The sequence below is a fragment of the Candida jiufengensis genome, assembly GCF_024610255.1.
Source record: "Candida jiufengensis strain CBS 10846 chromosome Unknown scaffold3, whole genome shotgun sequence".
NCBI lineage: Eukaryota > Fungi > Ascomycota > Pichiomycetes > Serinales > Debaryomycetaceae > Lodderomyces > Lodderomyces jiufengensis.
In genome coordinates, this window is record NW_026261560.1 from 167,031 (window position 1) to 180,303 (window position 13,273).

Sequence of the window (13,273 nt, forward strand, 5' to 3'; positions counted from 1 at the left end):
ACCTTATTATAATTATTTTTTATGTCTTACCATTCTACCTTTTCTATTTCTAATAACATTTGGATTCGGTTTTAATCTTGTCTTTTGGAATTTCTTCAAACCCCACATAGATTGAGTTAATTTATTTGATTTAGATTTACCTCTACCACCACCATGAGGATGATCACAAGCATTCATTGCAACACCTCGTGTTATTGGTTTTCTACCTCTATGACGTGCTCTACCAGCTTTACCCCATGATATTAATTGATGTTCTTTATTTGATACCACCCCCAAGGTTGCATGACAATCTAAATGAACAAATCTATGTTCTCCACTTGATAATTTTATTATTGCTTTTTGTTTTTCATTATGTTTTGATAAAATTTTACCAAATGTTCCTGCACTTCTAACTAATTGAGCTCTATTACCTGGTCTTAATCCAATATTATGAATTATAGAACCAACTGGTAACATTCTAAGTGGTAAACAATTACCTCTTTGTAAAACTCTTGCAGATAAAAGTGCATCATCAATTTCTCCATTATTTGTTTTTTTCATTTCTTCAATAAAATCTTCAGGTATACCTTGTCTAAAACTTTCAACAATATCTCCACTTCTTAAACCCTGAGGTGCTAAAATATATGATAATGTTCCATTTAAAACATTTTCTAATAATGCAATATGACCTGATCTATTTGGATCATATTCAATTCTTAAAACTTTATTTTTACCCAGATCCCATCTATGAAAATCAACTAATCTAATTCTTTGTTTATGACCTCCTCCTCTACCTCTTATTGTAATTTGTCCTTTATTATTTCTACCTGCAGTTTTTTTTTTAGGTAATGTTAATTCTTTTATTGGTTTACCTTTATGTAAATGATCATGTATTGGTTTTTTATAATGAGTTGAACCAGGATTTGTATGAGGTGGGAAAAATTCTCCATAATTTTTTATTTTAACTAATTTTAATGATAATTCTCTTTGTTTTCTATATTTTATATCTTGTGCTTCTAATTCTGTTAATTGATCTGTTGATGATGATTTCTGTGGTTGTGATGAGGAATTAAATCTATAAATTGATTTTATAAGTGATATAGTATTTAGCTGATTATGACATAGCTTTATTCGGCTATTCACTAACCCATTAGTGAACCTGGGTATCATTTATTTGGGTTTATCCTTTAACTTTTAATATATTTGAGATTCAAAAATTAAATTTTTCAATTGTCTCTCTCTATTAATAAAAATAAATTGTGATTACAAAAATAGTGAAGGTGCAAAATTTAAATTAACCCCTAAATGCTACCAACTAATCATTAACATCTCTAACTACATAATTAAGATGTTTAAACCAATAATATTTAATTTACAATTCTCAATGCTACCAAATTTACTCATATTAATTTTTTTTTCTCGCATTTCTTTAATATAATTTTATTTTGGTTGTAACTAAACATAATTTAAAGTGAAAAAAAAAAACCAACATTAATAGAAGTTAATAGAATAATTGATATAAAGGGATTTAAAATATATATACCAATTCTAATAAGTTATTTTTCAATTTGTTTATCATTTTAAATCAATTGGTCTAACAGTTTTTTATCTATTCCACATTATCCACTACAACAATATCAAAAATGATTTCTAGTGTTTTCAAACGTTCATTATCATCAACTCGTTATTTATCAAATAATGTTAAAAATACAAAACCACCATTACAATTATTTGGAATTGATGGTACATATGCAAATTCATTATATTCAGCAACAATTCAACAATCAGATATGAATCAAACTTATAATTCATTAAAAAAAGTTGAAGATATAATTAAAGGTGATCCAAAATTAGAAGAAGCTTTAACTGATCCAAGTTTAACAAGAGATGATAGAGTATCAATTATTAAACAAGTTAATAAAAATTTAGAATTAGATAATACTACAGCTAATTTCTTATTAGTATTAGCTGAAAATAATAGATTAGGAAATTTCCCATCAATTTTTAAAAAATTTGGTATGCTTAATGATGCTCATAATGGTATAATAGAAGCAAAAGTTACAAGTGCTAAACCATTAGAATCTAAAGTTTTAAAAAGATTACAAAATTCTATAGGTAAAAGTACATTTGTTGGTGAAGGTAAAACTTTAAAATTAACAAATGATGTAAATCCTGATATTCAAGGTGGTTTAGTTGTTGAAGTTGGTGATAGAACTGTTGATGTTTCAATTTCAAATAAATTAGCAAAATTAAATCAAACTTTAAGAGAAAATTTATAAGTTCAAGAGTAAGTTTTGAATTGAATTTTTAAAAATATATATAAATAAATAAGTAATAAATTTTTATTTCTAAGATATTTGTTACTATTACTATTACTTTGAAAGAACAGTTAGAAAATATTTTTATAAATGAGTGATCCTCAATAAGAATCAATTGATACTGTTTATCATGACTTTTTAAACTTAATGGTGCATTGATTTTAAAAAATTTGTTGTTGATATTTTCTTTTCAACAATTTTTGACTATTTGTATATACAAATATTTGTTAGTAAATTTATTGTATATAATTTAATTCTGTTGCAAAAAAATTAATATTAAATTAACTTTACAACCACCCCAACAGTATATGGCTATATCACCAAGACTTAAGTTCCTAGTGGACTTAGTCACTTTCCTAACTATATCACTTAATTTTTTTATTTATTTTTATCCAGATATATTAAATCAAAAAGGTCAATGTAATTGGCATGAACCAAATCAATTAAAACCAAAATATCCAATACTAAATCATATACCAGATCAATATCTACAACCATTACTTTTAAATATACCAGATCTACGAGACCAAGAAGAACAAAATGAAGATATTCATATGTTACTATTTGGAGATCCTCAAATAAATGGTAATTGGCAAAATACAAAATATATTAAAAAATTAGATAATTATGGTAATGATTATTATTTAGGTCATATATATAACGTTATGTCCAAAAGATTAAAACCATCTCATGTTACAGTAATGGGTGATTTATTTTCAAGTCAATGGATTTTGGATAGTGAATTTTATAATAGAACTTATAGATATGTTGAAAGATTATTTACTCAAGATTTAGAATATAAAAAACATGTTTTAGAAACTCATTCAAATCATAAAGATTATGATTGGAAACAATGGTTGGAGAATGAAATGGCTATGGATCCAATTGCAAGATTTGAATCAAGAGTTTACAATGATGTTTATGATTGGGTTTATCAAAATAGATCAATTCCAAACTACAAGAATCCTTTATTTATTAATTTAACTGGTAATCATGATATTGGATATAGTGGAGATGCAACATGGCAACATATGGCAAGATTTCATTATTTATTTGGTCAAAATAATTTTGTTATAAATTATAACAAAAACTCCTCTAGTGAATGGAGAATAGTTGTTTTAGATTCTTTAACATTAGAAGGACCCGCATTACAACCTGAATTTTTAAATTTTACTTGGTCATTTTTAGAACAACTAGAACAAAAGGAAAATCCAAATTTCAAAGGTTCAACGATTTTGTTAACTCATATTCCAATGTTTAAAAAAATTGGATTATGTAAAGATGGACCTGAACATAAATATTATGAGAATTATACAAGAGAACCTTATAAAAATGGTTTATTAAGATCTCAAAATCATTTATCTTATGAAACTACTCAAAAAGTAATGAATATTGTATTTCCTAACCAAAATCAAAGTGGAATAATATTAACTGGTCATGATCATGAAGGTTGTGATGATTGGTATAATTTTATAGATGATGAATGGATTGCATCAAAACAAAAAAATTCCTCCGAACGTGAATCAGTAAGAGAAGTAGTTGTTAGATCAATGATGGGAGATTTTAATGGACAAACTGGTATATTAACTGGAAAATTTCACCAAAATAAATGGAAGTTTAATTTTAGTTATTGTTCATTTACTGTTCAACATTGGTGGTGGGCAAGTAAAATTAGTTTATTTATAACTTTATTTTTACAATCTTTAATTAAATTACCTTCATTATTTGGATACTAAACAGAATTCATGTACATACAAAATTATTTATAAAGATGTCAAAAATCAAAACATACGGTTATTTATTAAAAAATATTCAAGAATTAGAATTGAAAATTAAATTAAAAATACTAAAAACTTTTTAGGTTTTTAACTTCTTATTTTGTTGTAATTGGATCATGTTTTTCATCTTCTATATCTTCTTTATAACCACCTTCTTCATGAACTTCATTTTTAGGTTCTAATCCACTGATTTCTTTATCATCTTCTTTCCCATTTTTCTCTTTACCATTTTTACCATTTTTATCACTACTCAAGATTTTTTCAATTTCAGATTTAGCACCATCAATACTTTGTTCAGGAGAAATTTGTAAAGATTTAATTTTTAAAATCCCATCAACAAAAATCCAATGAGATCTCTTGATTCCATTACCTGGTTTTTTAGCTCCTAATATACTTATAATTTGCTTTTTTGGATCACTTATTAAATCATATTCTAAATGTTGTTTTTCAATAAAATTTAATTGATTTTTTGGAGAATCTGATGATATACCATATATAACTGCATCATTATCTTGGAAAAATTTCAAATTTGATTGGAATCCACATACTTGTCTAGTACACCCTGGAGTTGATGCCTTGGGGTAAGCAAATAAAACCAAGAATTTATGATTCTTGGATTCATATTGTAAATCAATTTCTTCACCATTTTGATTTAATAATTTTAAACTTGGTAATTTATCACCAATTTCTAAAGTTAACGAATCATTATCTATTTCTACAATTGATTCATCAATTATTTCTTCTTCTTGATCTTTTTTATTTTCTTCTTTTGGTGGTTGTGATTTTTTTGTCTTTGAAGTTGTGGAAGAAGTTTTTGATTTTTTAGTTGGTGGTTGTTCTTCTTTTGGTGGTTGTGGTTTTGCTGCTACTCTTGATGAACGACGTAATCCCAGCATTTTTAATTAATTGATATTTAAATAATATAAAACTATTAATTGAATAATATGGAATTGAAAAGAAATGTCTTGATTGTTATATATAATATGAATAATTTATGAATAATATGAAATTTATAATACTAATATATTATAATAATACTTACAGGAAAAAGTCCCCTTTTTTTTTACAATGTATTAAATTACATAATAATAATTATTTACTTTATTTAACCCCCACACAAATTAAAAGATTTTCAACGAAAAGTTATTCTGTTTTTCTATTAAACCCTTCGTGATGAAAAGCTATTTAATTATCACTAACTAATCACAAGTCTAAAAAGAGATTAATCCGGTAGATATTATTGTTCATTTCTTATACTCTTTGATCTCTGTACTAAATTAATTCTTTTGTGTGGCAAAATTTAGTATGTGGTGAGCTACCAAATTTTAGCGATTAAAATTATCATCAAATGAGTTAAAGTATCAACAATTGTTTAACCAATCCATACACCAAAAGTTTAAACTAAGGAAGATCATATCATAAGTATAAATGTTTACTAAAGATGACATAAAGATAGGGTCAAAACTATCTGTACAGAAAGAAGGGGAAGATCGAATAGCTGAAGTATTACAAATCCATCAAAAAAAGCAAAGATTAGTATATTATGTACATTATAAAGATTTTAATAAAAGGTTAGATGAATGGATTGAAGGTGATCGAATAAATTTTGAAAAACCACTAATACAACCAGAAGTTAAAGTTGAAGAAAATAAACCCAAAAAGAAGAAAACAGCTAAATCAACTACAACTTCAACTACAAATTCACAAACCAATAATAATAATAAATCACAAACTGGAACAGGAGCATCTACTCCACAAGAAGATATAAAAACAAATGATGATGAAATGGATTTAGAAAATTTAAATGTTCAAGGATTAAAAAGACCAGGAGAAGAAGTTAGTAGAGAAGAAGAAATTAAAAAATTAAGAGCAGGAGGATCAATGACTCAAAATCATTCAGAAGTTGCAAGAGTTAGAAATTTAACTACTATAGTTTTGGGGGAACATATTATTGAACCTTGGTATTTTTCACCTTATCCTATAGAAATAACAGATGAAGATCAAATATATATATGTGATTTTACATTATCATTTTTTGGATCAAAAAAGCAATTTGAAAGATTTAGATCAAAATGTTCAATGAAACATCCACCGGGGAATGAAATTTATAGAGATTCAAAAGTTAGTTTTTGGGAAATTGATGGTAGAAAACAAAGAACTTGGTGTAGAAATTTATGTCTTTTATCAAAATTATTTTTAGATCATAAAACTTTATATTATGATGTTGATCCATTTTTATTTTATATTATGACTATTAAATCTGAAAAGGGTCATCATATAGTTGGATATTTTTCAAAAGAAAAAGAAAGTGCTGATGGTTATAATGTTGCATGTATATTAACATTACCATGTTATCAAAAAAGAGGATTTGGAAAATTATTAATTCAATTTTCTTATATGTTAAGTGCAGTTGAAAAAAAAATTGGATCACCTGAAAAACCTTTATCTGATTTAGGACTTTTATCTTATAGAGCTTATTGGACAGATACTTTAGTTAAATTATTAGTTGAAAGAAATAATCCTAATTTATTTAAAAAAAATAATCCACAATTAATTGAAGATGATGAAATGGATGGACTTACTCCACCACCTTCAAAAACGACAACCACCAATGCAAATTCAAATGAAATTACAATTGAAGATATTTCAGCCATAACATGTATGACAACTACAGATATTTTACATACTTTAACAACTTTACAAATGCTAAGATATTATAAAGGACAACATATAATTGTATTAACTGAACAAATGATGATATTATATGATAAATTAATTAAAAAAATAAAAGAAAATAAAAAACATGAATTAAACCCTAAACTACTAAATTGGTCTCCACCACTGTTTACTGCAAATCAATTACGTTTTGGATGGTAAAAACTGATTTAATCGCTACCCCATATTTTAATACTTTTATCACCTTCACAAGTAATCAATCTAAGTCCAGACATATCAAATGTTGAAGCATATATTCCAGAACCTTCATAGCCTAACAAAGATGGGGTAAACCCTTGTTGAACAATTGTACCCAGTATATAATCATAAAACTTCATCTCACCATTATCATACCCACTAAATAAAGTATTAGTTATAGGATTAATACATAATGAATTAATGATTTTATTTTCTTTTTGATCTGTTAATGAATTTTCAAAATTATTTAATAAATCCCCCTGTGGTAAAACCCACTGTTTTATATCACCATTTGAATCACCAGATATAAATGTTGTCTCTTGTGGATGTTTACACATTGATCGTATACTTTTTGAATGTTGAGTTATACATAATTCAGTTTTTAAATTTCTTAAATCCCATAATCTAATGGTTCCATCCATTGATGAAGTTATAACTTGAGGATCAAAATCATTAACAATTATAGAACTTATATCATCTGTATGACCTTGTAGTTGAGCAATTTCAGTACTTGTATTTATATCCCAAATTCTAACAACTGCATCTCTACCACCACTCAATAAAATATCCAAGTTTTCATTCAAAGCTAATGAATAAATTCCACCAACATGACCATAAAAATTTTTAATTTGACATCCTTCAATTTGATTCAGTCTTTCTAAATCCCAACATCTTAAAGTTTTATCTTCAGCTCCTGAAAATAAATATGGGAATTTTTTAGATAAACTTAAAGATCTAACCCCCATTATATGACCAGTTAATGTAGTTTTTAATTGCAGAGTAGCTAAATCCCATAATTTTATTGTTGAATCAGCTGAACCAGTGGCAAACCATTTGTTAGTTACTTCATCCATGGCTATGGCTCGTACCCATCCTTGATGTGCTCCAGCTAATGTTCGTAGTAGTTTCCATTGAGGTTGATATGTGATTTCTTGTTCTTGTTCTTGTTCTGGTTGTGAAACTAAGTTGGTTAGTGATGATGATGATTCTTTTGTTGTTTTACTAATAGGAAATAAATAATCTAATTTTGAATTCTTATATACAGCATCTGATAAAATATCATCTACATCATCATTGAATAATATTTGATGGTTTATTGTTGTCATATCATTTGAGATTAAAAAGTTGTTGCAAATTTCCGATAAAAATAAATAATAGAAACATTTCTTCTTTAAATGGAGTTGATACAAAACATATACAATGTTTTAATTAATTCAGATAAATTATATAAAATTATACAGCTAATACCCTTTGATGAAGAAGAACAATGTCAATTGCATATACATGAAGAAGCAGATACACTAGATATTGGAATAACTAAAAAAATTTACCTTCAAATATTCAAAGATTCACATACATTTTTTAATCAGATACCCAATCAGTCTATAACTTCACTATCTCAAAATGAACTACATCAGCTATATCTAATGACCTTGGGCTTTTTAATTACAACAAATGAACATTCGACAATCATAAGTCTTCATGAACAATTAATAAAAAAATTAGGTTGTTATCAACAAGATCTTGAAATTATTTCATCATTTTTAAATTGTAAAGTGAAAAGAATTAATAAAAGTAGTTCATTATGGTATTTACTTAAAAAATTAACTTTATCTCAAGTTTATGAGAAAAAAGACCATATATTATTAAAAAAGTTATCATTAAGAGCTTTGAAAAGTTGTCAAATTCATTTTGCAAATTATTATGCTAATAATTATTTACGTTGGATTATAACAATGAATCAACTTTTAGGAATTTCAAATGACTTTCTAATGAAAGAATTGCGTAAATTATGTCATTTGATTTTATCTGATAGTTCATTATGGAGTACTTTTTGTTTTTTAATTGGTGGTTCTAATGAAAAACATTTTGAGTTTGTAATTTTCGAATTAAGTCAAGTAACAAATTCAAATTTTCAATTCGATAACACAAATAAGGTAGATTATCAGAATATAATTATAGATGAGTTTAAATGGTTAATTAATGTACAATGTCATTATTTAAGTCCATTTAAATTATTAATTCAATCTTGTGAATCTATTGAAATTTTACAATTGATAAAATTAAAGTCACAAGATATTAAATTTGATGAAAAACTACGAATTGAGATTATTAAGTTAATTGATTTTCAAATATCAATTCTACAAACAAAGCTGACTACATAGATAAGTTGGGTTTAAATTGAAGTATCTATGTTAATGACATCTTATTTGTAAATTATTCTATTTTGTTAAATTTTGTTGGTTGCAAATTTGAAACTCTTTATAAGAATTAAAATTATACGCGATAAGTAACATTAATAATTATTAATTAATTTTGACAACTTCTTTTACAATTACATTATTATTTATTCATTCTGCTTACACACTCCACATATATATAATATCTATTCCCTTACTTAATAATGTTGAAAATACGTGAACTACAAAGAAAGAGACAAGAAGAAGAAGCAGCAAAAGCTAAACTTAATAATTCAGCACAAACCACCAATTCATCAAATTCATCAACCACAACATCATCAAAAGTAAGTGCAGCACAATTAAGAGTTCAAAAAGATATATCAGAATTAGATTTACCAAAATCAATAAAATTAACATTTCCTCAAACACAAGATTTTTTCAATTTTGATTTAAAAATTATACCACAAGATGGATATTATAAACAAGGAACTTTTAAATTTAAAATCGAAATTTCCCAAAATTTCCCCATTGAACCACCAAAAATCAAATGTTTAAATAAAATATATCATCCAAATATTGATTTAGATGGAAACATATGTTTAAATATTTTGAGAGAAGATTGGTCACCTGTTCTAAGTCTTAATTCAATATTAATTGGTTTAAATTTTTTATTTTTAGAACCTAATCCTAATGATCCTTTAAATAAAGAAGCTGCTAATATGTTAGTAAAAGATAAAAAACAATTTGAAAGAAATGTTTATAATTCAATGAGAGGTAGTTATATATCACTGACTCAATATGATCGTGTAATTTAAAAGAGAAACTAGAAATTACAAAATGTATAACATTAATATTACATCTATCATTACTTCCATAATCTAATTACATTATCTGTACCCCCACTAACTAATATACATCTCATTCTTAATTCTATATCTTTTATAATTTCTTCATTGGTTTTTAATCTTTGTTCATTTTTTTTACTTTTACTTAATCTTGCAAAATCTAAATCATTTAAAAATCCTTCATTATTACTTAATGATCGAATAACTCCAATTTTCCCACTATTATTCAACCCGTTTAAATCCCAAATTTTTATTGTTTTATCGTCTGAACCACTTATAATATATCGTCCATTTGGATGCACTTCTAATGTTTTAACCCAAGATTGATGACCAACTAAAGTAGAGATTAACCATGCTTGAGCTTGATTATATTTGGAAGGCATTGGATTTCTACCTGGTAAAATAGATGGTGGTGGAATTAACCAAATTTTGATAGTATTATCTCTACTACCAGTAATACAATATTTAAAACCAAATTTTTCATAATGCTTGTTAGTCACTAACTCTAACGGCACCGTAGGAAACATATCCGAATTTTCTTTTAAATATTTATCAATTATTGAATTAGTTATAGTTGGTAAAAATTTAATACATTCAATTACATGAGAATGACCAATCATCATAGCTACTCCAGTTCCTGATTGTGAATGAGTTAATCTACCACTTTGATCATTTGAACAACTCAATACAAATTCATCAAATTCAGTACTGAAACTTAAATCTAAATCTCTTACCCATTCACTATGACCAATAAAACTTTTAATACAAGTTCCATCAATTACGTTCCATATCTTTACTGTTTTATCTCTAGAAGCAGAATATAAATAATTTGAATTTTGTGAAAATTTTAAAGATGATATTGTATGTTCATGACCTTTTAAAGTTCGCAAATGTTGAAAAGTTTTAGCATCATATAATTTTATAACTAAATCTGAAGAACAAGATGCTAATATAAATTTAAAATCTTGATCTTTATTTATATCAATTTGATTATATGATAAGGCCAATTTATTACAACTTCTAGTATGAGCTTTTAAGATTTTTTCAGGTATTGCAAATTCATCACTTGCAAAATTATATATATAAATTGAACCATCTGAACAACCTGCATAAATTAAAGGTAAATTTGGATGTAATTTTACTGAATTTATTATAGATGAAGTTTCAAATTGTTGTTGTGAACTTATAGGGATCCAATTGATTCTATCTTTACTAAGTATTGACTTTTTAGGATCATTTTGATGATTGTTATTATCCATATCCATTATACTTCTTATATTTGATAATTCATTTTCAAGATCTAATATTTTTTTTTGAAGCCGTATTACACTTGACCATTTTTTTTCCAAATAATGATCTATAATTTCATTAGTTGTGGATGTGTTGGATGTGGTGGTTTCATTTAATAATAAATTTGATAATTGATTTAATAACGATTTATTTGATTCATTTTCAGAACATATTGGTTCAAGATATTGAATAATTGATTTATTTAATTCTGTTTCTTGTCTTTGTGTGAGTATGTTTGATCTCGGCATTTCATTTATGATATGTTATATGAATATAAGAAATCTCATTTAAATATTTAGTTGGTTAATTTGCTAGTTTTTTATCTATTTGAATTATAGTTGTATTGGTAATGTAAAAAAGTGTTTGTTTACAATTTTTAAATCAAAATATTATTTATTCCAAATTAGGTAAGCGTGCGGCTTGAAGTTTGTTTTGTCAGAAGATTGAATTAAAGTACATCTGATCAGACTCGAATTTCATTACCTAGTAGCCAATGTTGGATTACGATTATATTAATAAATCTTTGAAACAGATAGAGATCAATGGTAAACTACGTTTTCAACAGAATTCTCAATTTGATATGTTTTTTTTTTATATTAACAGAAATTACCGATATAAAATTTGAATTACTTTATAATAATTGAATAAATAAAGCATTTCTTTTTGACCTCATTAGCTTTGATTTTGTCTTTTGAATTGTAATTGTTTTACACTTTCTTTAGTATTTGATAAAAATGACTTACTAAAAAAATTAAAAATTTATGTTTTCTTCTTCATACTCCTTTAAATTTAATTATTTTCACCTGGAATTTCAAAAACAACAGTTTTACCAGTTAATTTTGAAAATAATTGTTGGAATGAATCTAATTTATAATCAATAGCAGTTGAATCTTTTGAATCTAATAAAACTTTTTGAATTTTATTACCACCAACTAAATATCTAACTCTTTTACCAATAATTTCAGTTGGGAAAACTAAATCTTCTAAAATTTTATCATGTACAGCAGTTAAAGTTCTTGATCTTGGTCTTTTTTGTTGTTTTCTTGCTTTACGGGATGGTTTTGGTAAAATTCTTCTTTCAGCTAAAAATACAACATGTCTATCTGGGAATTTTTTTTCTAATTCTCTAACTAATCTATTTTGAATTTTTCTAAATCCTAATAATGATGGATGTGGAACAAATACTGCTAAAGCTTTTTTACCTCCATTAACATCAATTTCTTTAACTGATTTAATTTGTAAAGGTCTTAAATCTTGTTTTAAATCTCCTGATTCTAAATCAAGTAAAGCTTGACCAATTTTTAAATCTAATTCAGTAGGGTTTTCTGATACAACTTTATTTGACATGATTTGATGATATATTAATATTATATGATGTTAAATAAATAATTCAATGTATTACTTTAAAACGACCAAAATTTTTTGAAAAATTAATTTTTTACTAATATAAAATTTCAATATTGTGTATAATATTAATTTGGTATTAAGATTTTTTTTTTTTTTCACTCTATCTCTCTCTCTCTCTTTCTTTACTACTACTCATAGTTAAGAAATATTACACAGTATACCTTAGGGTTTAAAGCACCTAGATTTTTTAGTTGCACGTGATACAGGTTGGTGGCTTTAATTTTTTAGATTTTACTATGAATATAAAAATTACATTATATCTTGGTTAATATCTGTAGTCCTTAAATATTAAAGTTGACTTCAATGAATAATTAGAGAGATTTACTGTTCTTTCTTCAATATGTTTTGCTCAAAAATAGCTCTTCTAAAAGTTGTCTGGGCCTTGTAGTTGAATCTACATTTTTAGCTGATGCTAGCAAAGCAATATCTCTATATTTCGAGGGTAAACCTAAAGGTTAAATTTACTACCATATAGAGTAGCAATAGTATAAGTGTTTCAAAATGGTCTACTAAGCTTCAAGAGTAGATTTCCAGATCTAAAGACATCCATAATTATCAAATAG

General features: G+C 25.7%; 10 protein-coding genes across 10 annotated transcripts; 5 read left to right on the top strand and 5 right to left on the bottom strand. All coding sequences in view use genetic code 12, as the record gives it.

Moving 5' to 3' along the window:
* Positions 1-12: 12 nt before the first annotated feature.
* On the bottom strand, positions 13-1,149 carry KGF54_002545 (mitochondrial 54S ribosomal protein uL2m; the record flags this gene model as incomplete). Its single annotated transcript, XM_051763036.1, has 1 exon — positions 13-1,149. One exon carries the CDS (start codon positions 1,147-1,149, stop codon positions 13-15), a length of 1,137 nt encoding a protein of 378 aa, XP_051619916.1.
* Positions 1,150-1,622: 473 nt separating this feature from the next.
* Positions 1,623-2,258, top strand: ATP5 (F1F0 ATP synthase subunit 5; the record flags this gene model as incomplete). Its single annotated transcript, XM_051763037.1, has 1 exon — positions 1,623-2,258. The coding sequence occupies one exon, from the start codon at positions 1,623-1,625 to the stop codon at positions 2,256-2,258; it is 636 nt and encodes a 211-aa protein (XP_051619917.1).
* A 347-nt stretch (positions 2,259-2,605) lies between these two features.
* KGF54_002547 (uncharacterized protein) lies at positions 2,606-4,033 on the top strand (the record flags this gene model as incomplete). The annotated part of the gene is made up of 1 exon (XM_051763038.1): positions 2,606-4,033. The coding sequence occupies one exon, from the start codon at positions 2,606-2,608 to the stop codon at positions 4,031-4,033; it is 1,428 nt and encodes a 475-aa protein (XP_051619918.1).
* A 137-nt stretch (positions 4,034-4,170) lies between these two features.
* DOT5 (thioredoxin peroxidase) lies at positions 4,171-4,971 on the bottom strand (the record flags this gene model as incomplete). Its single annotated transcript, XM_051763039.1, has 1 exon — positions 4,171-4,971. The coding sequence occupies one exon, from the start codon at positions 4,969-4,971 to the stop codon at positions 4,171-4,173; it is 801 nt and encodes a 266-aa protein (XP_051619919.1).
* Positions 4,972-5,503: 532 nt separating this feature from the next.
* Positions 5,504-6,952, top strand: ESA1 (NuA4 histone acetyltransferase complex catalytic subunit; the record flags this gene model as incomplete). Its single annotated transcript, XM_051763040.1, has 1 exon — positions 5,504-6,952. One exon carries the CDS (start codon positions 5,504-5,506, stop codon positions 6,950-6,952), a length of 1,449 nt encoding a protein of 482 aa, XP_051619920.1.
* Positions 6,953-6,960: 8 nt separating this feature from the next.
* On the bottom strand, positions 6,961-8,094 carry KGF54_002550 (mRNA splicing protein; the record flags this gene model as incomplete). Its single annotated transcript, XM_051763042.1, has 1 exon — positions 6,961-8,094. One exon carries the CDS (start codon positions 8,092-8,094, stop codon positions 6,961-6,963), a length of 1,134 nt encoding a protein of 377 aa, XP_051619921.1.
* Positions 8,095-8,415: 321 nt separating this feature from the next.
* Positions 8,416-9,153, top strand: KGF54_002551 (uncharacterized protein; the record flags this gene model as incomplete). Its single annotated transcript, XM_051763043.1, has 1 exon — positions 8,416-9,153. The coding sequence occupies one exon, from the start codon at positions 8,416-8,418 to the stop codon at positions 9,151-9,153; it is 738 nt and encodes a 245-aa protein (XP_051619922.1).
* Positions 9,154-9,392: 239 nt separating this feature from the next.
* KGF54_002552 (NEDD8-conjugating protein) lies at positions 9,393-9,983 on the top strand (the record flags this gene model as incomplete). Its single annotated transcript, XM_051763044.1, has 1 exon — positions 9,393-9,983. The coding sequence occupies one exon, from the start codon at positions 9,393-9,395 to the stop codon at positions 9,981-9,983; it is 591 nt and encodes a 196-aa protein (XP_051619923.1).
* Positions 9,984-10,033: 50 nt separating this feature from the next.
* On the bottom strand, positions 10,034-11,551 carry KGF54_002553 (uncharacterized protein; the record flags this gene model as incomplete). Its single annotated transcript, XM_051763045.1, has 1 exon — positions 10,034-11,551. The coding sequence occupies one exon, from the start codon at positions 11,549-11,551 to the stop codon at positions 10,034-10,036; it is 1,518 nt and encodes a 505-aa protein (XP_051619924.1).
* A 541-nt stretch (positions 11,552-12,092) lies between these two features.
* RPS7A (40S ribosomal protein eS7) lies at positions 12,093-12,650 on the bottom strand (the record flags this gene model as incomplete). Its single annotated transcript, XM_051763046.1, has 1 exon — positions 12,093-12,650. The coding sequence occupies one exon, from the start codon at positions 12,648-12,650 to the stop codon at positions 12,093-12,095; it is 558 nt and encodes a 185-aa protein (XP_051619925.1).
* Positions 12,651-13,273: the final 623 nt, after the last annotated feature.